This window comes from Numenius arquata, chromosome 17 (assembly GCF_964106895.1).
Source record: "Numenius arquata chromosome 17, bNumArq3.hap1.1, whole genome shotgun sequence".
NCBI classification, from domain to species: Eukaryota; Metazoa; Chordata; class Aves; order Charadriiformes; family Scolopacidae; genus Numenius; species Numenius arquata.
In genome coordinates this window covers 11,077,840-11,104,511 of record NC_133592.1, presented here as the reverse complement: position 1 = coordinate 11,104,511, position 26,672 = coordinate 11,077,840, and the positions used below count along the sequence as shown (strand labels likewise).

Genomic DNA, 26,672 nt, shown 5'->3' with positions numbered 1-26,672 from the left:
CCTTTCTGATAATTCCACAACAAACTTGTATTCACCTTGAAAAAAACAGCATCTTGTGCATCAGCAGTACCTTCCCAAAAACATTTCAAGAAGGAAAACAACTTTGATTTTCTAATAAAGGTCTCCAACATCAGCTAAGCAGGTCTTATTTTAACTTTTCTTCTCCACAGAAGTTTCCAAAACTTTGTGTCCAAAAGCCATTTTCTATCAAAAAAAAGTTTTAATGGAAAATATTTTATTAAATCTTTTTGAAGCCAATACAAAGCATTGCCAAGAAAGAGGGAACAAATAAGCCCTGTGGCAGCTACTAGGCACATTAGAGGAAATAGCACCCGCCTTTCCAGAGCCTCGGAAGGATGGTCAGGGCGGTCCTGGTCCTGGGGCAGTGGGGCAGGGCACATCATGGCCCCAGGTAAATGTTAAACTAACAAATAAAACTGCTTTGCTCAGCAGTCAGAATATAGTCTTCAAACTGGGGCGAAGCTTTCTAACTATCGTTTGGCATGTTTTCTTTAAAGGAAGGAAGGATCTTAATTCCAGCATTCCAACCCAAAATAGACATCTCTAAGAATAGCCCTTCCCAGTCGCGGGGCAGGATGCCGTCAGGAGGAAAAAGGGTCGGGGGAAACGAGAAATGCTTTCCCTAAATAGCCCAGCTGGAGTTGCGAGGTGATGGGTTTCAACCCTGGCTGCAGGTGATCACCCCCCGGAGCATCCAACCCCACTGAGGTGGCTTGGAGCTGCCCACGGCCCCTTGGAGCAGGGACCAGAGGGGCTCACCAGTTACTTGGGTTGATGGAGCCCTTCCTTAGAGACCTGCTGGCTGCCCTGCGGTGGACGTGTGTTGATGTCTTCCACCCTGCTGTCGAGGTGCCCACCGCGTGGTGGAAAGGGTCATCCTGCAGGGCTGGAGCCTGGAGAGAGGAAAGGATGCCCAATCCGTGCCTGCTGTGTCCTGGCAGAGAGAAGCGAAGGCATTCCATGGCAAGAATGAGGTTGGGCGGCATCACCTACTGAAGTCTCGTCCACCGTGAGTTATCCTGTGATCAGGTGCAACCAAGCTGGAAGGTTTTTGTGCGCAGCTGTGTGTGTCTGGGGTAGGCAGGGATCTTGTTCCCATCTCTTTGGGTTTAAAAAGTGCAATGCTGAAGTAACCCAGGTCCTGTGAAGTTCAACAGGAGATTGGATGGATGGAGTCTTTAGTCCCACCCCTTTTTCCCTAGAAAATATAGGTTTGCGTCATTTGAACGGTTTTGATTTTAATATTCTCCTTTCGGGGTCACATTTTCTATGCAAATATGAGTCTTAGAAAGGAATCCTGGAGTGAGAGATGAGTTTCTGATACAGCCTTACAACTGCAAGAATTGTGGCTTTAAGAAAAGTACAAATTTTCGTAGTACTCGTAACAATAAAAACTGACAGCACAGGCAGGCCCTTCCGCCCTCGTTTCCTTTCTTTCAATGCAGGCAGCGGAATTTCAATCTCACAAGTTATAAACACCCCCAGATGCTGAGAGTTTAACATCTCCTGGAGGTGCAAGCTGCACCTTCCCAGTTCCTAGATACCGTACCCGTTTCTGGTCCATCCCTCCAGGAGCTCTCTTTGAGGCTTTTCTCCATGTGACATTGGTGTTGCATTTGAATTGAGCTCATCCCCAGAAGCCAATAACGGGGCTCAGGTGACACCGAACACTAAATAACATAATCCCAAAGTTTTCAGGAGCATGTGTCAGACCTTAAATGGCATGATATCAGCTTTACAGAATTGCATCTTTCACTGAAAAGCGGTATTTTGAGGGCTGTCACGAGCCTGGTGGAAGGTGTTATTTGTCCTAGTTCATGTCTACAGGGCGAGTGTCTCCGTGTGAGCTGGTTGTGCAGATTTCCTTGGCACTCAGTGGAGAGAAAGAGGCGATTTTGGGGCAGAATCACTCCCTGCTGTGATGGCATTAAATGTATAAGGAAGGGAACGAACTGCCTCTGCTTTTATAGCCCAGCTTTACAACTGAGATGATTTATGTATTCAGGTGGGTTTGAAAAATGTTGGCCTAAAACCAGGCAAAACCCGCTGGGTTTGGCCAATTACTCGCTTTGTATTTTGGGCCCTTCTCAAATAAAACTCAAGGTGGGTGTAACGAAACCACAAAAACCCCAAATCTGAAAGATAGCTTGCACAAACCCCTGAAAAGCCCCCAGGAGCTGACTCTCAGGCTCCGGAAAGAGGGAAAAATAATAAGGTGGAAAAATGTGAGCTCCACCAGGCTGCAAACCTGAAACCCTTCGGCGCTTGTTTGCGAAAAACCAAGCCAAGGAGCCAAGCTCCTGCCAAAATTTTCGCCGCGGGAAGGGCTGGTCCAGCCAGAGCTGCCTCCTTCCTGCTGCTCGCACACACCGAGAAATAAACCCTCCACAGAGATAAGAGGAAAAAACACTTCCAACGAGCCGGGGTTTCAAACACACCTCTGTCTGCCCATCACGCGGGAGGTCCACCCTCACCGGTGGAGTTCTCTGCTCCCCAGGCATGCAAAGCTCCTGTTTTAGTGACATACACACCCCTTTGGGGCATCTGTGCTCAGGGTGCTGGTGGCGAGGGTGACACCAGCCGGAGTTTGCTGTGCCAAAGGAGTAAGCCATCTCCTTGAAGCAGCCAAAGGGTTTTGGTCCACACGATGCTCCTGCCCTTGTTTTCAGACCCTGCTGCCAAAGTGCATTTGGGAAAACAAGGACATGAAAGTGCCAAGTTATCTCCTTTGATTTCCCCCCCCACACACACACTTCTTTTCTGCTTTTTGGCATTATCTCCAGGACATCAATCAGTTTTACCTCCATATGTCTCCCTTGCAGATCACCCAGAAGATAAAATAACCCCCCCAGGTCCAGCACACGCAGTCAGAGGGAGCAGAGCCATATGGCAGCGGGGTGGCCACAGCACTTACGCCCAGCTCTCGCTGTCACCAGGCCACCCACCATTTATTTTTCCCCTGCTCTGAGCCCAGATTTTATTCACCTGTGTCTCTGTTGTACTCAGAAATCTCTGTGCTCTCCTGAAAACATCCCTCCTCGCCCCCCAGGTGGGATAACGTGGTGCTCCTCATCTCCAGCCTCGCACAAGCCCACCTGCAGGCAGAGCTGTAGCCTGCAAAGCAATAGAGAAATTACTCATTTCCCAGTATTTGCGCCTCTCTTCCTTGTATTTTGTCCCCGAAATAGGGTGCGAAGGACTTCACGAAGCACGTGGCCCCACGCTCCTGTGCTGGGTTTTTATAGCTGCTTGGCTCAGGATAAACACTTTTTTCACCCTAGTCTGGAAATGTCTGTTTAAGGAGTCGCTGCCCATAGCTCCAGCCCCGGCAGAAATCGCTGCTGAGCCGGCGTCGCTGAGAAACCTCCCGCAGGTCTCGCTGCGCTCAGAGGAGCAGTGGCCCCGCTGAAAGCCCTGAGTTTTGTTACTGGTTTCTCAATGTTACTGGTCTCTGTAGGTGCTCCGGCTTCTACAGTCATTAGTGATTGCAGGCGGTCAGGGCAAGCACACCACAAAATTGCTTCTCGACAAAAGGTGGGAAAATGCAAATTTCCTGGCGTACTTTTCTGGCGATCGTGATTTATTGCAAATCTCTTCTGGTTATTATTTTCTTCATTATCTGGTTTTACCTATCTTCATTGTTCTCAGGTGAAATCAGGGTATTTTGTTTTGCTTCATACAGCTGATGGGTGAAGGCAGACCGTGTTCTGGCTCGGGCTCACCAGCACCCAGGTCCCTCCTGGCCACCCTCAGCTTCATTTGTGTGATGAGTTTCTGGGTGTGGGACACCTCTGTCACAACTCTTTCTTTCCGAGGACTGTTGGTGACACTGGGAAAGCCCAGCCTGACTCTGGGGTCACGGGAAAAGCTGCCGTGGAGTGGGTGTGAAACAGCGAGCAAGAAGCTGCAGGATGCTCTTCTTAACTTCAGTTATCTGCGTTATGAGTTATCTCTGTACTCAGAGAGCCTTGTATCTCTGTTAGTGCTGTGTGGTATCAGGCAGAAAGCACTTATGCACAGGTTTTTTAATACAGAATAGGAAAAAAAAAATGGTTTGAAGAATAGAATGGTTGATATCTACTCTACAGCCTGTCTGTGTTGGGTAGAGGATGATGCAAATCTCTATTTAGCTGAGCAGTGAGGACTGAGGGACCCATGCAGCAGGTACATCACTGAGGGTCCAGCACCAGAACTGGAGCCTGTCTCCATGAGGATGTCCTCATGATTCCCCCATGGTGTGCAGACTCCTGGTATGGCTTTGCCCGTCCGCCTTGGGGTGGTACCTGGAGGAAGGGGCTTTGGGGTCATTGTAGACCTTTCCATGCACCAGCCTGTTGTCGGAAGAGATTTACTCTGGGGCAAACCCCTGGGGATGGGTTTTGCAGGCTCCTGAACAAATCCTGCTGTGCACCCACAGACCAACAGCGAGGTGGCTTTGGGAAATTTGTGGCAACAAGGTGTCCTGTCTTCGGGTCGGTGGTACCTCTGTGTGAAGCCCTTGGGATGTGTCTCTGGGGAGGCTCCTCATTCCCCGACCGCTCTTCACCCCCCTCCAAGTCCCAGGACTGATGCAAAGCGTTTGTGCCATATATTGTAATTGTGTAAGGCAAGATTCGGGAAGAGTCATGGGATTTAGAGGAAAACTGAAAGGCCAGCACATCACTTCTGGAGATGCAGGTAAAAATCCCAGCTGTCGACTCAAATCTGAAACCAAAATGGCCCGTAGGTGCCTTTTGGAGCAAACCTTTATGAGGGTTCAGTGTGCAGAGACCCCAACGACTTTCCCCCTCTTACCACCATTCACCTCTCCAAAACATGCCAGAACTAACCTTTTTCTGAAGGCTGCTCAGGATACAATCAGAAAACACCTTTTGCTTAAACTGCTTGAAAATATTTGCCACTTGCAGGGGAAGAAACCCATCATTTCCACCCTGCTTTTCCATTTTCCTTAGCAGGCACCGCAAGCTCCATCTGCCTAAGTGGACTGCGGTGTTTAAGTATGGGTATGTTTAAATTTAAGTAATTTACGGGGTCTCATCTGATCGTAGCTGTCCTAATTATTTGCCAGCTTTAGATGGGAATGGTTTCCCTTTGTTTTGAAGCAGTAAACGTTCTCTGTAATCCTCCAAGCCCAGCGGCTGCTGATGTGTGGAAACCAGAGAGCGATGCTGACCTAAAGCACCGAGGGCCCTGAGCGTCACAGGCTGCAGCTGGGAACGGATCCAAATTCATCCCATATTTCACTGGCAGATCCATCTCTGGCATCCTGGCTTGGGCTGGGACAGCTCTAAGGGCCAGTCACAAATGTGGTGAGATGGCCAAATTTTCTGACAGGACAAGGTGATTCAGATTTACAGAATCATAGAATGATATGGGGTTGGAAGAGACCTTTGGAGATCATCTAGTCCAACCCCCTGCCAAAGCAGGTCCACCCAGAGCAGGTTGCACAGGAACGTGTCCAGGTGGGGTTTGAATGAGATGGATACTCCACCACCTCTCTGGGCAGCCTGTTCCAGGGCTCTGCCACCCTCACAAGAAGTTTAGATGGAACTTCTTATGTTCAAGTTTGTGCCCGTTACCTCTTGTCCTGTCACTGGGCACCACTGAAAAATGACTGGCCCCATCCTCCTGACTCCCACCCTTGAAGTATTTATATTATTTATTTATTTATTAATCAGATCCCCCCTCAGTCTTCTTTTCTCCAGATTAAAAAGACCCAAGTCCCTCAGCCTTTCCTCATCAGAGAGATGTTCTAGGCCTCCCATCACCTTTGTAGCTCTCCGGTTCCAGCCTAATATTTGGCCAAGTGAGGTAGGCTGCTTTGTTGTCCTTATCCAGCAACTAAATGTAGTTGGAGTTTTTCATATTGCGTATCGAAATGGCTCTTAAATACACATGCTTTATGTTTACCAGAGCTCTTGCTGTCCAAATCTGATAAAAGGAAATTTCATCTGAAGTTAGACAATCCCTTGAGTGACCCCAAATTATAAGCGATACTGAAATATGTAATTATTGCTTCATTTTTAGCAGAAGTAACTCTGTAGGTGATCTCTTTGCAAAAGTGTTAAAATCAGTCAAGCACAGCCTGGGTGGTGTTTTAAAATGAATTGTAGTCAGAAGCAGTTAGCGTGTTTTGTCTGTATGTTAGGGATAGATCAGCCAAGGCCACCCGTATTTAGAAGCATAGAACCATAGAATCGTTTAGTTTGGAAGGGACCTTTAAGATCATGGAGTCCAACCATCAACCCAACACTGACAAAAACCACCACTAACCCATGTCCCTCAGCACCACGTCTGCCCGGCTTTTAAATCCCTCCAAGGATGGTGACTCCACCGCTGACCTGGGCAGCCTGTTCCAAGGCTTGACAACCCTTGTGGTGAAGAAATTTTTCCTAATATCCATCCTAAACATCCCCTCGTGCAACTGGAGGCCGTTTCCTCTCGTCCTATCACCTGTTCCTTGGGAGAAGAGACCAACCCCCCCTGGCTACACCCTCCTTTCAGGGAGTTGTAGAGAGTGAGAAGGTCTCCCCTCAGCCTCCTTTTCTCCAGGCTGAACACCCCCAGCTCCCTCAGCCGCTCCTCACAAGACTTGTGCTCCAGACCCCTCACCAGCTCCATTGCCCTTCTCTGGATCCGCTCCAGCCCCTCAATGTCTTTGTAGAGCAACTGGTGTCCAAATTGCTGTGTTTTGGCTGCAGCCTTTTGAGGTCCCCTGGGCAGATGTATGGGGAGGGAGCATCTCATCTTCTTCTCATCTGCATACTCAATCCTGAATAGCTGGTTGTATCCTAAGTCCAACAAGGGAGAGGACACAGGACAAAGGCTGGGATGAGCACTGCCCAGCTTCTCCCCCTGGCCTGGTGGGGAGTCAGGTCACCGTATACCCACCTTTGCACAGCACTGTGTGGACCCATCTCTCCTGGAACTCCAGAAGGGCCAGGGGTAGCTGGTCTGTTGGGACTATTGATATTATTTCCCCACGTAGGCAAACCCTACAGCCCTGGAACCAGGGGCTTTTGCACCCAGGGGCATGGGGAGCAAAGGCTTCTCTCCGGTCACATCCTTCCGAACAGCAGGAAAAAGCAAGCGAGGGCTTGTGCCACGGGACGGTGCAGGGGAACATCCCTCCTTCGCAAAGGTTTACTGCTACGGGGAAGAGCTCATATGACCATGGAAAGAGCACCCTGGCAGGGCTGCGAGGGGAGCTGAAAAGTGAGAAAAGAGATTTGGTTTTTTTTTTCTTTTTAAAAGCAATTTCCATGAAGACCTTTTTTTCCCCAGACAAGCTTTCTGGGCACCTCCACAATGGGACTGTGCTCAGCCCTCGCTATTTCCTGAGGAGGCAGAAGCTGAGGTCGTTCCTGTCGGCTATGCAGACTTTGTGATCCTTTTGCTGTCTGTGAAATAGTAGCCTGAATACGACGACGGAGGGAAAAAAAATACAAAACCTCCCCCCTCCCCTTTCCAACCCAAGTCCTTGCCAAAGCAATAAAAAACTTTAAACAATAGCCAGTCATGACATAAACCAGTCCTTGAGCGGCCTGCCAAAATCCACCTCAAGAAAGCAGGTCCAAAAATAAACACTAACCTATAAAAAGCCCCACAGACTTAAAGATAGTCTCCCCATTGTGCTAATTGCTTTCACATCTGGCTCAGAACTGAGGAGTGCATACGAGCATGGAGAGGCCACCAATAACTCACTTCAGCTAAGCACAAAAGCATGTGCGCAGCATCAATCACGCGAGCCATCTACTTCTACTCAGCAGATCTCAGGCGCTGGGGCTCAGCTTTAAGTTTGTCTTTAAATCGCATGGAAATAACGGGGCTGGTTGTGATGTTAATAAACAGCACATGGTTAAATGCTTTCACGGGTGGGATATTTCAAGGCGAATATAGAGAAACTGGTTTCGTTTCCCTTTTTCCCCCTCCACCAGTTATCGGATCACAGCGCCGTCGCTCCTAAGCAGGTTTTGCCTGGCCTCCTTCTTGGAAAGAAGTCATCTCGCAGAGCAGTGGGAAGGTTGTGCCTTTGATAAATCAAGGGCTACGCATCAGAATGGGATGTACAATGGAAAACTGACTGGGAACGGTTTCATAAGGCTTTTTCTGTGTGCCGAGGCTGGCTGAGGAGGTGACCCCAAAATGTGACCTTGTGAGAACTTGGTTCGAACAACAAAACTCCCTGTCGGGCTCCTGGCAGGTCCCAGGGGGGTAGAGACGTGGTGTGATGCTCTGCATCCTCTGCTCTGGGCATGGGCTCATCTTTTCTCACGCCCATGTCTAGGCTTTTTATACGACTGTGAATCAGCGAGTGTGCATAGGGCTGTTTCCTACTTGCTTGTGCAGTTGACTGAATTTGATAACAGTTTCACACTGGTGTGAGCAACCTCTTTGCTTGTTGGATGCAATTTAAATCACACTTTTCCCACAGCCTTGGATTTTGCAGAGAGCAAACCCCAGATCCCCCCACAAGCCTGTGGTGTGTTGAAGTGGCTAAATCACAGAATCACAGAATCATAGAATGGTTAGAGTTGGAAGGGACCTTGGAGATCATCTAGTTCCACACCCCCCTGCCATGGGCAGGGACACCTCCACTAGAGCAGGTTGCTCAAAGCCCCATCCAGCCTGGCCTTAAACACTTCCAGGGATGGGGCATCCACAACTTCCCTGGGCAACCTGTTCCCGTGCTTCACCACCCTCACAGGAAAGAATTTCCTCCTAATATCTAATCTAAATCTCCCCTCTTCCAATTTAAAACCATTACCCCTTGTCCTGTCACTACATCTCCTGACAAAGAGTCCCTCTCCGGCTCTCCTGTAGGCTCCCTTCAGATATTGGAAGGCTGCTATGAGGTCTCCCCGGAGCCTTCTCTTCTCCAGGCTGAACAACCCCAGCTCTCTCAGCCTGTCTTCATAGGGGAGGTGCTCCATCCCTCTGATCATCTTTGTGGCCCTAAAGGGACACTCTTCCCAAAATCACTGTTTTGAATTTCTCATAGTTCCTTGAGCACTGCTGAGAAGAGCACCAGTAAATTCTTACATTTTCTGAGATCATGATTGCTGTGATTACGAGTTATCTGTGTTTTAACCTTGTGGATGCGCAGCACAGCCTGCCCTGAGCACCTGTGGTTTGGTGGTTGTGACTCATCACCAGAGCTCAAGGAGGGATTTGTAATGATTTATTCATGCCCCATTTATTGTTTGGAAAGCTCCATCAAACGCTGCTACGGTTAGACTGAATAATTCATCTACCAGTTCTCTTTCTGATCTCTATATCGGTTTCTCTCTTCGTTTAGAGCCTCACGCTGGCAGGTGAGGATCACCCAGGTCTGGAGGCAATATTCCATGCTTGATATTTTAGGAAACCGAAAGTTTGAGGTTAGATTTTACAGTAGGCCTGGTCTTCCTGAAGGACTAAGGGTGTTTTCAAGAGAGTCTGGCTTCCTCTGCCCTGGGTCAGTTAGATGTTGGGGTCTGGGTGTCACTCTGTGCATCTCTTATGGGATAGGAGAGAAGTGCACCTTCCCTTGCACCATTTGCTTAATCCTAAAAAAAAAAGCATCTAAGTGCAGATAACGGCCTCTGGAGAGGCCAATTTTCTTCCTACAGACTGTAAAGGAAAACTATTTAGGATGTCTAAACTTAGGTGAGGTGACTCCCGTTCAGCGTGTCCCCCATGGGCCAGGCTGAGGCAAGTGGGCTCCTATCACATATCACATGTAGCTCCTGAGCATCCAGAGCTCCGGGGCAATTTTGTGTGAGGTTTATCAGCGTAAAATGGCATTTGTGTCTCCACACAGCAGGTCTCACTGGTTTAACTCCATCATTTCCTCAGTGCCATGGAGAAATGTGTTGAAATGTCTTCCTGTAGGTGATAGCTGATCCCTCAGCAGGGCTGGGGGTGGGACGTGCTCACCCCGTCAGGACGAGGGTACCAGAGGAATGGGAATAGCCCCCCCATCTTTGCACCAGGGCAATGAGGGGGCGGTTGTCAGGACAGGGCAGAGTTTGGCTTTGCCTCCCCTCGCTGCAGCCTGCCCTTGTCCACTTGCAGTTGGGTCAAACATATCCCCTGAGTTTATTGATAGAAAAGCCAGGGTGGAAAAGGAGATGTGAACTTCAGCAGAAAATGCAGGTTCTGGGAAAACAATCACTAATCCCCTCAAGAATGTTAAAAAAAAAATGCACGTGAAACACACAGATAAGGAATGATTCACTTTAGGGAACTGTCACTGATTTGTGCAAAATATTTGGGCTGTTGCTCATGCCTCTTCCAGGGCAATAGGATACATACAACAGGCTTCCACCTCAGAGAAAGGAAAGGTTTCACAACGCACATTTTTAACAGTTTTCCTATGAATAGCCCCTGTGTCAGAACTGGGTGTGGGGTGGGACTGCACATCCTGACGTGCTGACAAGGCAAAGTGGTTTCTCAAGCCTTGGCCAACATGTGCAGACAGTCCCGGCTGCGCTGCAGCATCAACCATGGTCTGGTTCTTCCCTGCCTTATGCTCTATTTACTGCAGAACAGGCTCATGGACATCACAGAGGTCATCCCACCTTAAACCAGAGCAAGGGAGAGGAGTCAGGTCCTGCTGGGGCAGTCTGCTGATGGACTACATTTCTGTAGCCAGTGAAAGATACCAAGGAAGTGACTCAAATGTTGGAATTAACCACAGATTTAAATTTGGCGTTGCCCATTATTTATATGTGGATGCTTGCTCTGCTGGGGCTCTGCTGTCTGCCTGCAGAGTGCAGAGAGGTGTCTGCCAGCAGAGTGGGGAGCTGGGTTTTCTAAGAAGTCCAACCAGCAGGATGGTGACACTTCCAGGTCCTGCATGGAGCTGTGGAAGAGCTGGCACAAACACTTGGGCTTCTCCAGCCATGGAGAAAAGACAGTTTGGGGAGCTGTTGGCAGACGAAGGGAAAGCCCCAGATGATCTCCAGTGGATCTGCCTACGTCCAAAGCTGGGTTTTTCTCCTTGTCAACCTGCTCGGCCTTCTCTCCCTCTCCTCCATTTTCGGTGTCCAACCTCCCAGTCCTCATGCCTGTCCCAGCCTCTGCCGTGGAGGCAGGGGTCTCAGTCATGGCCATCACCATCTTTTTCCACTGGCCACGTGCAGACATCAAAGCAGCCCAGGCCTCACCTCGAGTGTCCTTGGCCATCCGTGTTTTACAGTCCACTCATAATTGTCACCAGAATGAGGGAAAATCTGTAAAACCCTGGAAAATCTCCTGTGTTTCCTGGCCAGGTGGATCCTGCTGCAGGACCATGTCCATGGCTGCAGGTATGTGTGCGGCTTGTCCCTAAGAGCCAGCCTTGGATTCATTAGGAGATAAAATCTTGACGCCTGTTTGAATAGCCCTGGGCTGGACAGGAGCGTGCTCTGCCTGTGAGCATCCCTGTTCTTCAGCGTGACAGCACACACAGTTTAATTTTTTTTTTCATCCTCCATCAATTTATGTGACTTTTGAAAATTATTCTTCTGTTGAATAGACAATTGATGCCTTTCAGGCAGGTACGGTGTTTACAGGAGAGAGAGGAATAGACAAAAGTGGCATAAAACTGGGACCGGGCAGTGTTATGGGTACATGTAGGCTCATGACGGATGCTATAAAAGATCTGGATTTGGGTATTTTCAGAAGGGCAGCTTATGATCCAGCGTAATGCTATATTAATAGACAGTGAGAATGTAGAGCTGCGACAGAAAGATTGACAGCTTTTGGCAGCAGATTTTGTACTTAGGTATCTAAATGTATCCCTTGAAATTCCAATTTAGTCAACTAGGAAAACCTGGGCTGACGTGCTGAAAATTGGAACCCCTGCTTGACTTCAGCCTCTGTTTTTACCCTGTTTGCATTTTTGGTTTGTTTTGGGGTGTTTTTTTTTTGGGGGGGGGGGGTGGTGGTTTTTTTTTTATTCTGAGCTAAAATGGTCAAGGCTTCGGGACAAACCGTGTTCTCACAGGTCCATCAGAACTGGACGTGCCCCACCAGAACCGGGAGTGGTTGCTTTGTAATTTTAGTGAATTTGCTGCTGTAGGAGTCACAATTAAGGAGCTGAGTTTAATTACTTGAATAAATGGAGATGATATGAATAGTCGACTTAATTCGGTGTGGTACCCAGTGCGTGAGGGATCTGGGGACCACTTACTGTGTGTGGTTGATAACTTGCATGAGAGTCACTTGTGGATTTGACTGTTTTTCCCGTGCCACTTCTCCTCCTCTTTGTAGCTTTTAGGTAGGTCATGAGCCCTTCACTTGAAAAGCCATTCCAGACGCTACGGTGGGACCGAAGCTTTATCCATTTTGTTGTCCCCTGCTGTCCCTCTGCATCGCGGGGCTCATGGGTGCTTCCCCAGAAAGTCCTGGTCTGCGTGCTTTGCAATATTGTCTAATTATTATTGCTTAATTTAGCGAATACTTCAAAAATGGTGTGGTTGCCTACAACAATTAGTGGTGCCCCTCATCGTGCAGCGATTCATCTGAGCAAAATCAGCTCCGGGCAGGGAGGGAGAGCGGGCACAGATGGAGGCTGGGAGCGTTGTGAGGACCAGAGAGCGGGGCTGGTCGGAAGGTGTGTGCACATCCTGCTGAGGGGCAGAGGCTGGCTTGCTTTAATTGAGATTAGGGAATTGAAATAGGGCCATGGAGATGCTGGGCGGGCTGGAGACCCTCTGCTGTGAGGACAGGCTGAGAGAGTTGGGGGGGTTCAGCCTGGAGAAGAGAAGGCTCCAGGGAGACGTTAGAACCCCTTCCAGTCCCTAAAGGGGCTCCAGGAGAGATTGGGAGAGACTCTTGATCAGGGTGGGGAGCCATAGGGTGAGGGGAAATGGTTTTAAACCAGAAGAGGGGAGATTCAGACCTCAGGAAGAACTTTGCTGTGAGGGTGGTGAGAGCCTGGCCCAGGTTGCCCAGAGAAGCTGTGGCTGCCCCATCCCTGGAGGGGTTCAAGGCCAGGTTGGATGGGGCTTTGACTGACCTGTTCTGGTGGGAGGTGTCCCTGCCCAGGGCAGGGGGTGGCACTGGATGGGCTTTAAGGTCCCTTCCAACCTAAATCATTCTTTGATTCTTTGAAATTATTTTCTCTGGTTTAGCTATGGAAAAGCAGCTTGTGTGTGCTGAACTTCTTATTTCAGTTTGATTAAGTTGATCCTTCACCCGGCTAAAGCAAGACGTGTGTTTAGAGTGAAATCAAAGCGTGCTAACCTTTGTATACATGAAACAGTCTGAGTTATCCTTTATGTCAGATCTTTGGCAGCAGAGGCACAGCTTTCCCGTGGAGCCCAGCTCCATGTGTGTGTGTGCAGAAGGTAGGAGTGGTGGGGCTGGGTGTCACTGCATGAGAAGCTGTAAAACATTTTGGTACAGTCTCAGTCCGCAGTTGCAATCACTGGGAAAATGAGAGGTGACTGACAAAGGCTGTGAGAAGGCAGATGTATCAGCCTGAGCATTTGATGAACCACCCATACAGCTCTCGGGTAATCTGAAGCGGTAAAATGAAGCAAATGAAAATGTGTCCTCTGGATAAAGCGGGACACAGAGGTCCTTACAGCAGGCCTGATGGGTGTTTTCAGAAGTTGTAGAGAAACCCCCTTGAGTCAGCCGGAGCAGCTGTGCTAACCACCGCCAGACTCCTCACATTCCAGTGCCTTTTCTCAGGCTAAAACCTGAAATAACTGGGGAAAGACCCTCTCGCAGGAATCCTTCCCAGTGTCACTGGTGCATGATGCCCTGGTGCCGCGAGAGGCTGTGCTGTGGTGGGGCTCCTGGGGACACCGTGCATCTCCTCACCTGGGGTGCCAGCACCCCCACCCTGGTCTACCTGCCTGCCCCAGCGAGCCCTTCACTCGGCCACCGGCTGGCCCAGCAGAACCAGTGCTGGCACCAGGTTGCCCAGTAAGGGCACTGTTTTGCCCACGGGTGGCACTTGGTAGCCCAGGGATGGCACTAGGTTGCCTAAGGACTACATTGGGCTGCACATTGATGGCACTGGGGGTTGTCCAGGGATGGGATCGAGTTGCCCAGCAAAGGCACGAGGTTGCACAGAGTCTGCACTGAGTTGCCCAGGGGTGGCACTGGGTTGCCCACTGAGGGCACTGAGTTCATAGGATCATAGAATATCTCAAGTTGAGAAAGAGACCCATAAGGACCGTTAAGTCCAACTCCCTGCTCCTTGCAGGACTACCTAAACCCAAATACGACTAAGAGCATTGTCCAGCTGCTCAGCAGTTGCCCAACAGCTGCACCAGGTTGGCCAGGGGCTGCACAAATTTGTCCATTGAGGGCGGTAGGTTGCCCAGGGCAGAATCTAGGATGCCATGTGAGGGTATTTTCTTGCCCAGGGGTGACCCCAGGTTGCGCATGGGGAGCCCTGGGTTGCCCAACTGCTGCCTCAGTTTGCCACAGCGGCTGCAGGGAGTTGCTCGCGCAGAACCCGGTTACTGAGCACCCTGCGCCCGTGGCAACGCTGCCCTGGTCCTGTGACACTGAGGGCACTGGGGATGCTGCTGTGTCTGGCAGTGCTGCCACCCACCCCGACAGCACAGCACTGAGTAGCAGCCCCCCACCCCCCGCCCCGGACACCCCCCAGGCCTCTGCGGGGGCAAAAGGCAGGTATTTCTCCTAATCCCCCCCCCCCCAATATCTCTTCTGTCCTCCAGATGTACCCAAACAAGGTGGTTGGGGGCTCCTGTCACGTGTCCGTGTTCAGGGATGGCAGAAAGCGTCACGCGGGGATGGGTTATCCCGAGGGGGATGCAAGGGCATTTATTTCAGTTGGAAACGCAGGGAAAACTAACCCCGGTCCATTCCCGAGGGATTTTTCTCCTTTTTCTAAACCTGTGTCTGTCGGTATCTGAAAGGCGATAGTTTATTTGCAGGGGTGGGAGCCAAAGAAGCTGTCTCCCACCCTCTGAACGCTGTTTCTCAGGTATAAAGAAGTGACACGGAGCTAGGGAAAGTGCAGTCGTGGGGTTTTTGGGGTTTTTTTTGTTTGGTTTTTTTTGGGTTTGTTTTTTTTTTTTTTTGGGTTGGACTCGATGATCTCAAAGGTCCCTTCCAACCAAGAAGATTCTGTGATTCTATCCCGAGCCGGGACAAAAGGGCTGAAGGGACTGGTTTGTGGGAACCGGCACACACAGTGGTTTTTGTTGGACCTGAGCGCAGACATTGCGTCCTCGGTTCTGCCAAACTGGCTCAGAGGGTCGTGTTTGCAAAAGTGTTTTTTCTTTCTTTGCTAAATTTGAGGGTGTGAGCTTCCCGCTGCCTGTCCCACAGCCCCTTCCGCCGGGCTGGGTCCTGGGGCGAGACTCGGTGCCCGCGGTTGTGCTGCTCTCGAGTCAGGTACCGGGGCAGCCCGTGGCCAAAATTGGGCAAGGCTTGAAAATACCAAAGTTCCATGATTTCCCAGCTTCAGGCTGTGCACTTTTGCCCTCTGACTCATCCCTATTTTTTTTCTGCTTTGCCCTAACTAAAGGACCTGTTATTCTCCTGCGTTTGCAGCTCGTTCATTTAATAGCTGTGTTTGGAGGCGCTTCCCACCTGAGAGCATCAAACCCTTACAGGCAGGGGTGATGCAAAAAGTCACCTTTCCCCGTAGCTGGATGTTGGAAACCGTGTTGTTTAATGAGTTGTGTTGTCTGCTCATCACCTGGTGTAAATGGGCACGGCTCCAAGGAAGGGAGCATCTGGCATTAAAGAGGGTTGCCTCCCGGTGTCCAGTTCCAGCAGCTCCCAGGCAGCCTCCCGTCTATCGCCTTTTAAGCTTTCCGGGAGGAAACCGTGACTCCTTGGTCCTGCCCTTGTGTAGAGAGAGGCCTGCCTTGTTGCAGAGGTGACTAAACTGAAAGAAACCCTCTTTCCCCAGGGTCTGATGATTTTAAAAATAAGCCAGCCTCTCTCAGCTCGCCTACGCATGCAAAGTGATGGGGGTAGCCCAGGAGGAGCAATTAAACCTCTAGTCATGTGGTCGCTTGTGTGGCTGCTTTGTTCTAGAATAAAAGAGAGTTTGTTCCATGCAAACATCCCATTTTTTAAAGGAATAAAGTGGATTTCATGCTGTAACAAATGGGATTTAGCACACGCTTTGTGTCAAACCCTGCTCCCACCCAGGGATCTTGCTGTAGCACACCAGTGTCCTAATCCACTAGGGCTCTGGGCCAGGCTGGGAGCAGCGGGGACAGGATGGCATTAGGGGAAGGACATGTCCAGCTGGCTGCAACAGCCAGAGGGACTTATTCCTGCCAGTGGGTGACACTTGTAACCTTACAAGAGCTTTGTATTGAGCACAACACACCCTCCTGAGTGTTTGTCCTCAGGTGAGATGCATTAGGTACATTTGGTGTCCTCAGGTGAGATGCATTAGGTACATTTGGTGGCCCTCTGCATTATATTTCTGATAACAATTGATAACCTCAATCTGGAAAGGGCAGTATGCAGTTATCGGTAGCAAAATCTTCACATGTGGCCATTCCTCCTAGGGCTACTGCAAGGCTGGTGTTTACAAGCCACTCTGAAAAGACACTGGGATATCTCCATTCCACGCACATTGATCTTTCATCAGGTGAGCCATCCACATCTTTCTTCCTTTGCAAGGCAAGAGACAGCCATTCTTTTGAGGCTGAAATAGGTGGTGGTGGTGGGTCAAATTTGGATATAGTCCTGCAAAGTTCAGCCCACCTGCAGACTCCTTGATTCACCATTTAAGTGAAGATAAGAGGGGATGAGGGGGACCACGAAGATGATCAGAGGGATGGAGCACCTCCCCTATGAAGACAGGCTGAGAGAGCTGGGGTTGTTCAGCCTGGAGAAGAGAAGGCTCCGGGGAGACCTCATAGCAGCCTTCCAATATCTGAAGGGAGCCCACAGGAGAGCCGGAGAGGGACCCTTTGTCAGGAAGTGTAGTGACAGGACAAGGGGTAATGGTTTTAAATTGGAAGAGGGGAGATTTAGATTAGATATTAGGAGGAAATTCTTTCCTGTGAGGGTGGTGAAGCACTGGAACAGGTTGCCCAGGGAAGTTGTGGATGCCCCATCCCTGGAAGTGTTTAAGGCCAGGCTGGATGGGGCTTTGAGCAACCTGCTCTAGTGGAGGTGTCCCTGCCCATGGCAGGGGGTTGGAACTCGATGATCTTTAAGGTCCCTTCCAACTCTAACCATTCTATGATTTTGTGATTCTGTGAGGATGGAGTCCCTCACCCACAAAAGGTGCTGGGCTGGTAGGAGCTGTGTGTCCAACAGGGCCCAGCTATCGGGGCTGGGAATGGAACTTTCAAAGAGAAAACGATGTTTGGAGGGCTATAAGATCCGCAGATACACCAGCCGATAGAAACAAATGAACAGCAGACAATCAGCAACTCCGGTTTCACCGGATTGACAGATTTAAGGAAAATGAAGGCACGTAGTATCTGTCATTCTCCTCAGCAGCCATGGTTCGATTTTTCTCTGCATTTCAGGACCTGACGCTAGATACTAACAACAGCGTCAAATGCTTTTATATACAAATGCTTGGGGTGCTGTCGGAAGGGATTTGTTTTCAAGAGCTTTAGGCCTGTACAGGCGCTGCGTGGGCGCTGTGTGCATCGCTGTTTGTGTTATAAGTTGCATGTGTTGCTGTAAGGAGTAAGGCCAGTGCAGGAGCTTACTGAGTGAGGTTGTCTTCTGCCTCCTCCTCTGTGCAGGACACACGAACAGCAGCGCTCAAGAATGGAGTCTGTCGGCTTTCCCTTAACGGCAAAATTCGCCCATCCAAGGTCCTTCCCTACCAGGTTTCTCCCTGCAGTCCACGCCATGGCTTCAAGCTACAGGAATCGATTTCCTTACCGCCCCTTGCCTCAGAGCTACAGCCTCCCCTGGATGCCCAGCACCTACTATAAAACAGCTGCCCTCAAAACAACTTTGGCTCCCTTTTCCAAAAGTTCCCAGGGGATAACCGCCAGCGAGAAGCTTCCTTCTATTTACAACAGAACAACCGTCTTCACCCAGTACACCCCTGAAGACTGGTACAAGTCCAACCAGACCAACTACAAAGAGGCAGAGACCTCCCAGAAGAACGCAGAGCGTCTGACAGTTGACACCTCCCTCCTGATTGACGATAAATACCAGCAGACAAGGAAAACACAAGTAGAAAGCACCAAAAACCTGGGAGTGCGTGCCAATGACATTGCGTTTTGGAAATCGGAGCTCTGCCACGAGCTAGACGAGATGATCGGGGAGACCAACGCACTCACAGACGTGAAGAGCAGGCTGGAGAGAGCCTTGGCCGAGTCAGAGGCCCCTCTCCAGGTGAGCACCCGTTCCAGGGGGCTGCAGGCTGCATCCTGCTGCTGAAACATCTGCAGCCATTCAAACGTCTCATTAAGTTTCACTGCAGCTCCATAATGTCTAGAAAGTTTTTATTAAGAGACCATTCGTTAAGTTAGTAATAAACAAACCCTTTGCCTTCTGCTGCATCCCCTATCAGCACGTGCTGAGCACATCAGACCAGCATTTGCTTAACCAAATATTTTTATAAGCGGTACATCTAAAATCCTGGTTTGGGAGACAAAAGCCCACGTGTTACTACGAGGACCTGGCGAGGTCAGCCTCAAGGCTAACATAGGTCCCTGATTTCAGCTGTGGCTGCACCAGGGGCACGTCTGCTCCCTCATGTTGATTTAATGCTGATGTTGCAGCTCGGCTGCTCGTTGTCAGCTAAACCAGGTGTCCTAGGCACTTTTTTCCCCTCTTTTCATCTCTGTGCCCACCCAGAATTTCTTTTCTTACATTACTTGAGGTGGGGACCGTCCCCATAGAGAACCCTGCCCCTTCAGCCAGCAGTGATGGCATGTCCCCAACAGGTCGCACAGGAGTGCTTACTTCACCGGGAGAAGAGGATGGGCATCGACCTGGTCCATGACGATGTGGAGAAACAGCTCTTCGCAGTAAGTTTGGCAACTCGGATCAGGTGTTAAAGCTATTTTTACCTAAACTTCCCTGAACAGGCTACTCAGCCTCGTTCCCTAACTGGTTCCTTAGTGCTGGTGAGGTGCCAAACCCTTCAAACCCCCAAAACCTGCTGGGGCAGGGGACGGGGTGTCCACCCACGCAGCAGCGTGCCCACACACATCTACATCACACACATAAATATATATATATATCACACACACATCAACACACAGATATGGAGAGGGCAGTGTGTGCCTGACAGCTTCTCTGTTTTTCCCGACTATATTAGTAGATCTAACAAAAGATATTACATCTGCCCCCAGCTTTGCTTTGCTCAGAGCAGCGTGGCCGCAGTCGGGCTGCTGCGATGTGTTCTTAGGCAATGTGTTTTATAGAAATCATAAAAACGTGCACTCCCGCCTGCCTTTATATAGTCTGCTTTAAATTACGAATAAAAAGCCAACACAACAAGAACTGGCACAGGAGATGGGATCCTAACACAGGGTACAGTGACACATAATCACGGCAAAGGCATCGTGAAACTGGGAAGGAAATCGCAGCCCCTGGGACTGTGAAGCCACTGCTCCATTAGATTTTTTCTTATGAGTCAGGCCCTAGAAAATTAAAAGGTTAGTTTAAAGGTCATGAGATTTTAGGAAAACAATCAGAGCTGGTATCTCCACAATGGCAAGTGTTTGGGACGTGCTTTTCAGTTGGCTCCTGCAGAGAGGAGCGCTGAAAAATTACTGGATTTGGAGCTCTAATCACCTGCCTCCAGTAGCTGGGGCTTCACAAACGTAATGGGTTTGTGCTGAAATCAAGTTTGCTGGGAGCAACACACGCCCTCCTCCAGTGGAGCTGAATGTGTCTTAGAAATTCAGCCTGGGGATTTACACCAAAGTCAAGTCCATCTCCTCTTGTGCCATATGGATGGGATTTCTCCTGGGGAGGAAAACATTTGGGGAGCAAAAAGGGTAGCTGCTGATTGGGGGATGGAGGTGTGTAGCGCTGCTGGTCCAGGGAACCGCTCTGCCTGTCCATGCCAGGTCAGGATCTGTCCCTGTCCCTGCAGTGGGACTAACCACCACTTGACACTGATCTCAAGATGAAAAAATACTTATTGACTCACCCTGAAAGTGAATGCAAAGGCCATGGCTGCGGCCACAGCACCCTTCTGTCCCCTCCCGGTCGCTGGGCCAGGCTCAGTTGCACAAGAGATTGCACTGGGGTTGGGGGCACCTTCCCCACTCCCCCCCTGTTTGCTTTGGGGAGAAAGACAAGCAGGTGAGCTCTTGCTGTGTGCAGGGTTGGAGAGGTCGGAGGGGACGAGTGTGACCAGGATGAGTGAGTGTGGACACTGATGGGGTCCTGCTTTGCCTTTGTCCAGGAAGTTGATGTCATCAGGTCGTGCCAGGAGAAGATGCAGCAGTTCCTGGAGAAGGCAAGAGGCCAGCTCGAGTAAGGAGGAGCTCCTTCTCTCATGCCGTAGGGCTGATGTGCATTTGCAGTTGTGATGTGAACCCCCAGCAGACCCTGACCTCTACCTTTACACCCTTTACCTTTACACCCTGCAGGTGTAAAGTCCACAGAGGCTCCATGGGGCGCAGGCAGTGATGCTCATGGGAGGACAGAGCTGCCCAGGGGGTGTGGGGAGTGGAATGGGGGCCCATTCCACCCATACATCCCTACTCATGGCTCTTGTTTGCATCTTGAAGGTCCAACTGGGCAGCCCAGCACAAGCTGGAGAAGGATTTGGCCAACAAGCAGGTGGCCCACCAGATCGATGACAAGTGCCACCACCTGATGAACACCTCCCAGGGCATTGGTTACTACCGAGGGGTGGAGCAGATCGATGCCACGTGAGTGCATGCTGTGGGTCCCCAGCAGCAAGCTATCCCTAGGACAAGTTGTCCCCAGCCCACCATAAAGGCACATCCATGCCCCTGGAGACACCCACCTCACAGGGGCCATTTCTCTCCACATCCCACAAAGGGAGCACGACCCCCTGCTTTTCAGTCGGATACCGAACATCCAGAGGGTGAAAGCGAGTCCCGCGTAATTAAACATTCTACCAGGGTTCAGAAGTCAGCCTGACAACTCAGTTGAGCACCTCTGCACAGCTCATCACTTTTATGCATATTTTCTAAGATGTGTCAGTGCTTGCCTGAGTGCTCTTCATTGACGTAAAGTCTGGGGGGTTCACCCCAGCAGGGAGAGGGCCTGGCAGGGAGCCGAAACGACACAGAAGACGGAGAAATAGAGAGCACGGTCCTGGGAGAGAGTTCAGCTGCTCTGGGGTGCCAGGAATTCATCTTTGGATCGGCAGTGAATGAATGGTGACCTAAACCAGCACTCGCAGAGTTATGCCCCGAGTGGCAAAGAGCTGAGGGAATAAATCTGCTCCTCGCACAGATGCAAGCAGTTTAGGGAGGGACATAGATTGATTCAATTTTTCTAATGTTTGAATAATTATTCACAGCAGAGCTCAGACATATTTAGGCAGGCAAATGGATTGCAACGGATTGATGCTAAAATTCAAAGGGGGGTAAAATGTGCCGAGGATCAGCACGTTTTAAATGGAGCTTATGTGGTATTTAAGTCTTTTGTTGACCTTGTTCTGGACTAGTGCACAGGCGTGAGCTTCATCCTGAGTGCACAGACAGGGAACTGCATATTATCCTATGCTCGTTCAGTTTAGTAGGAAACTGAGGCAAGTTATGAGCAAAACGAATTGGCTGCAATCTGCGCGTTGTCGTGAGGCTGTGAATCACTTGGCCCTTAAATGCCTTGAGCATCTCAATATGAGGTCTGATTAAAATCTCTGCTTTTCTGGGGGAATCTCTTGTTTGTCTGAGCTTTGCTAAGTACCACAGTTGTTTTCGTGAACATGTCATCCTTTGAACAAATGGTGTCCAGATGTTTCACTTTTATATGGTGTCCTGGTTTCAGCCGGGAAAGAGTTAATTTTCTTTCTAGTGATTGCAATGAAAGGAATGTCAACAATCGATATTGTTATAGTGGTTGCTAGGCGATGTTTATACTTTCCAAGGACTCTTTTCAACTTCCTATACAAGTGAGAGGAGCACAGACAGAACAAGGGAAAGGCCAATGGAATATTCATACCATAGATGTCATGCTCAGTATAGAAATGGGGGTTGGCCAGGGGTGGGAATCCACCATCAGGGCTGGGAAGGTACCAATTCACTGGGGTGGTGAGAGTGACTTGTGTCATTATTATTATTTTTATTTTCTGTAATTGTTCTATTAAACTGTCCTTATCTCCACCTACGAGTTCTTTCCTTTCCCTTTCCCCTCCTTTTCTCCCTCTTCTCCCTGCCCTTCTGGGGGTAAGGGGGAGAACTGAGACAGTGGCTGCACGGTCCTGGGTGCCAGCTGGTGTTAAACTATAACATACAGACAAATTAAAACTAGACTTATGTTTCATTTAACCCATGCTGCTCCCTGGCAGGGTCCGTGCCTGTCCACATCCAACTCACTGGGGCCCTCTCCTTTCCCCCCCCCCGGCAGGATCTCTGTGCCAGAGTCATGGACCAAGTTCACAAATGACAACATCCTCCTCTCCCAGAGCGAACGGGCGGCCTCCGCCAAGCTGCGGGACGACATCGAGAACCTGCTGGTGTCAACGGCCAACGAGATGTGGCGGCAGTTCAACACAGTGAACGTCGCCTTCACCAACCGCATCGCTGAGACAACCGATGCCAAGAGAAAGATTCAGACCCACCTGACCAAGGTATCTCGAACCCCCCTCCCTTTTGGTATGACACTGCCACTTTGCAGTGACACCTCCCAAGTGGGACCCTCCATGCAGACCTTGGGCCAAGCAGAGGAACAGTCGCCGTAAGAAGCTGGTTATGGTATCATTTAAGTGCAAGGTCCTGCACCTGGGTCAGGGCAATCCCAAGCACAAATCCAGGCTGGGTGGAGGATGGACTGAGAGCAGCCCTGAGGAGAAGGGCTTGGGGGTGTTGGTGGATGAGAAGCTCAACATGAGCCGGCGATGTGCACTGGCAGCCCAGAAACCACCCGCATCCTGGGCTGCATCCCCAGCAGCGTGGCCAGCAGGGCGAGGGGGGGGATTATTCTGCCCCTCTGCTCCGCTCTGGTGAGACCCCACCTGGAGTACTGCCTCCAGCTCTGGAGTCCTCAACACAGGAAGGACATGGACCTGTTGGAGTGGGTCCAGAGGAGGCCACCAACATGCTCTGAGGGCTGGAGCCCCTCTGCTGTGAGGACAGGCTGAGAGAGTTGGGGGGGTTCAGCCTGGAGAAGAGAAGGCTCTGGGGAGACCTTAGAGCCCCTTCCAGTCCCTAAAGGGGCTTCAGGAGAGATGGGGAGGGACTCTTGATCAGGGAGGGGAGCCATAGGACGAGGGGGAAGAGTTTTAAACTGAAAGAGGGGAGATTTAGACTAGGTATTAGGAAGAACTTCTTTGCTGTGAGGGTGGTGAGACCCTGGCTCAGGTTCCCCAGAGAAGCTGTGGCTGCCCCATCCCTGGAGGGGTTCAAGGCCAGGTTGGAGGGGGCTTTGAGTGACCTGTTCTGGTGGGAGGTGTCCCTGGTGGCACTGGATGGTCTTTAAGGTCCCTTCCAACCCAAACCATTCTATGATTCTATGATGTGGGGACTTTCTTCTTGGAGCAAGATGAGCTGGGAGTGCAGTTTCATCTCAAGGGATACTGTCTTTTGCTCATCCCAGTTGACAGCCTGCTAGGACAGGGATTTCTGGCAGAAAATGCCAATGCTCATCCCATCTTCTGGTAGTCACTTCAGAGGTGCTGGCTGCCCTGCAGAAAATCTTTGCTGGGCCTCTGCTGGGGTGCCTGCTGGGGGGTTCACGGGCTTGCTTCTCCTCCAGGGACATGTTTTCAGTCTCAGAGATCCATGATTGCTGCACAGGTATCCGTGTGTTCGCTCTGCCAAGCAGAGCAAGTGGAGATCAGCGATGGGTACCTGACTCCAACCCTGGGTCTCATGGAAAGCTTCCTGGAAAGTGCTTGGGACAGTATTGATTAACCGAGTGGAGACTGGGCTTGCAGCACCATGGGCTGATGCCACGTCCTTCAGTGAGCGTCCACTAAAAACCTTTCCTCTGTTAGTTGCTATTGATGGATGATCAGCTCCTGCAAGCAGTAATTTGGAGGAGCTGGTAATTCAATAGATCCAACACTGCTCCAAAACCTCCTCTGATGTGACAGCAACAGCAAAGAGAAGCTTTTCCCTGAAGAGAAGTTGCTGCTGGATCTGTGCCTCGATGTATGGCAGAGTGACAGTGGGCTGAGCCCAGGGTCTGCTTACTGAGCTTGGGTTTTTGTCTGAAGATGGATGGCAGAAAAGGGAAATTACGTTGTTGCTTGAGAACATATTTTTTTAATTTATGCATGTGTTTCTTTTTTACGCCAGACACTGCAGGAAATATTCCAGACCGAGAAGAATATAGAAGACATCAAGAAGGCCATTAGGGACCAAGGGCCTCCATTGAAAGTGGCTCAGACCCGGCTGGACGAGCGCACTCGGAGACCAAACATGGAGCTGTGCCGGGACACTGCCCAGCTCCGGTAAGGCAGGAGGGAGGAGACACAGGTGGTAGCTCTCAGGAGCATCATTGGATGAGGAAATTAATCATGGGGTTATTTTTTTTTTTCCTAAATACTCCTTCCATAAGTGCACCCATATATCAAAAGCAATGAGCGGGCGTCCCAGCCTTTGGGTGAGCTCTGTGCCCACAAAGGGGGCTGTACACCATGGGTGCGTGCAGCCTGATGCCACTCCATGAGGGGCTGGATTTTTCCCACTTGGGTAAAGCTCTCTGCTTTCCGGCAGCTGGATGGGCTCAGGTTTGAAGGACAAGCCCTTTGCTCTCCAACAGGCTCCTGTTGAGAGCTCTTAAGGTCCTTCCTTTTGGGTAACTGCAAGAAAGGGTGCACCACATGGAGAAGCAGTAAGGGCTGTCCTCAGCTCCCCTGGGGACACTGGAAATCCTTCCAAGGACAGAGTGAGCTCTTTGGGATTGCACCCTGAGGGGCTATGGAGGAGTAGGCTGCCCTCCATGAGGCACCCCGAACTTCACACCTCCTCCTGGGAGCCCACTGGGTGAAGCTCCATCTGAAGCCTTTTAAAAGCAATTTACATCCAGCCCCAGAGTGTTTAGCATCTCACACGCCATTGTTTTATCCATCCTCCACTTGTTTCACCTTTGCTTTTAGCCTCTCCCCGTACTGTTTCACTGTGTGTGCACCCGTGGGTGCAGGGAGCACCCCTGCATGGGGAAGTCCAGGAGGGGGAACCAACAAACCTGCAAAACCAAATGGGAAGAGGAAGCCACAGCTGCCTCTGCTCGGTGGCACGAGCTGCTCTGGCATTGCCAAAGCCTTCGAGCAGACAAAACCGTGCCTGACCCACCAAGGTCCAGAGGAGCTCTGCCCTCAGCTTTCCTGTGTACCCCTCTGCTCCGCTCTGGTGAGACCCCACCTGGAGTACTGCCTCCAGCTCTGGAGTCCTCAACACAGGAAGGACATGGACCTGTTGGAGTGGGTCCAGAGGAGGCCACCAACATGCTCTGAGGGCTGGAGCCCCTCTGCTGTGAGGACAGGCTAAGAGAGTTGGGGGGGTTCAGCCTGGAGAAGAGAAGGCTCCGGGGAGACCTTAGAGCCCCTTCCAGTCCCTAAAGGGGCTCCAGGAGAGATGGGGAGGGACTCTTGATCAGGGAGGGGAGCCATAGGATGAGGGGGAAGGGTTTTACACTGAAAGAGGGGAGATTTAGACTAGGTATTAGGAAGAACTTCTTTGCTGTGAGGGTGGTGAGACCCTGGCTCAGGTTGCCCAGAGAAGCTGTGGCTGCCCCATCCCTGGAGGGGTTCAAGATCAGATTGGAGGGGGCTTTGAGTGACCTGGTCTGGTGGGAGGTGTCCCTGCCCAGGGCAGGGGCGTGGGACTGGATAGTCTTTAATGTCCCTTCCAACCCAAACCATTCTATGGTTCTATGATTCTATGTATCTGCCAGAAATAGTGTGTCTGAGTCAGTTTGAGCATGCTGAAGGGGGAAATCCTGTGCCCAAGGGGCCCACCAGCAATGCCATGCTAGAACCACCCCCAGGATGGGACTGTTAACGAGGGACTCTTGCTGTTTTCCAGCCTTGTCAATGAGGTCCATGATATCAATGAGACGGTGCAGACCCTTCAGCAGCAGCTACGAGACAGCGAGGTCACCCTGCAAATGCTGGTTCACGCCAAGTCGGTCCTGCAGCATGACCTGGCTGTCAAAGCCAACTCCCTGTTCATCGACCAGGAGAAGTGCATGGGGATGCGCAAGACCTTTCCCAGCACTACGCGGCTGCTGGGTCCCGTTTAGGCTGGGCTCAGCCCACCCTGTGTTATCTGTTCTGGGAGGGAATCCTGGTTTTGCTTTAAAAAATACATGATTAGACTTCCACTTCCTAATGGAAGCCTGAGTAGAAATTAAATTGTCGCTTTGCGTGTCATATGGTCTACCAGGATTATTTTTTTTCCTTTTGGCTTTTCTCTTTCCACCGCTTTTTTGTAGTGTGCCAGAAAGTGACTGAAAATATCCTGTCTGTGGCTCAGAGTAAATCCACTCACAGGGATTCATTCCTACCCTTTCAGTCTGTGATTTTAGAAGAAAAACTGTGGTGTTTTCCTCCTTTTGAGTGTGCCTGATGTGGGAAAAGCACAGGGTGAAGCCAT

The 26,672-nt window shown here is 50.5% G+C and overlaps 1 protein-coding gene across 1 annotated transcript in view; it reads left to right on the top strand.

The window, feature by feature from the left end:
• TEKT3 (tektin 3) overlaps positions 1 to 26,449 on the top strand; it is an 87,793-nt gene extending 61,344 nt beyond the window's left edge. The window contains exons 2-9 of the mRNA XM_074160183.1: positions 16,506 to 16,588; positions 17,706 to 18,309; positions 18,864 to 18,947; positions 20,339 to 20,409; positions 20,667 to 20,810; positions 22,480 to 22,702; positions 24,372 to 24,526; positions 26,103 to 26,449. Coding sequence (XP_074016284.1) covers positions 17,731 to 18,309; positions 18,864 to 18,947; positions 20,339 to 20,409; positions 20,667 to 20,810; positions 22,480 to 22,702; positions 24,372 to 24,526; positions 26,103 to 26,319 — 1,473 coding nt within the window. The 5' untranslated portion in view covers positions 16,506 to 16,588; positions 17,706 to 17,730 and the 3' untranslated portion in view covers positions 26,320 to 26,449. The remainder of the gene's footprint in view (positions 1 to 16,505; positions 16,589 to 17,705; positions 18,310 to 18,863; positions 18,948 to 20,338; positions 20,410 to 20,666; positions 20,811 to 22,479; positions 22,703 to 24,371; positions 24,527 to 26,102) is intronic.
• Positions 26,450 to 26,672: the final 223 nt, after the last annotated feature.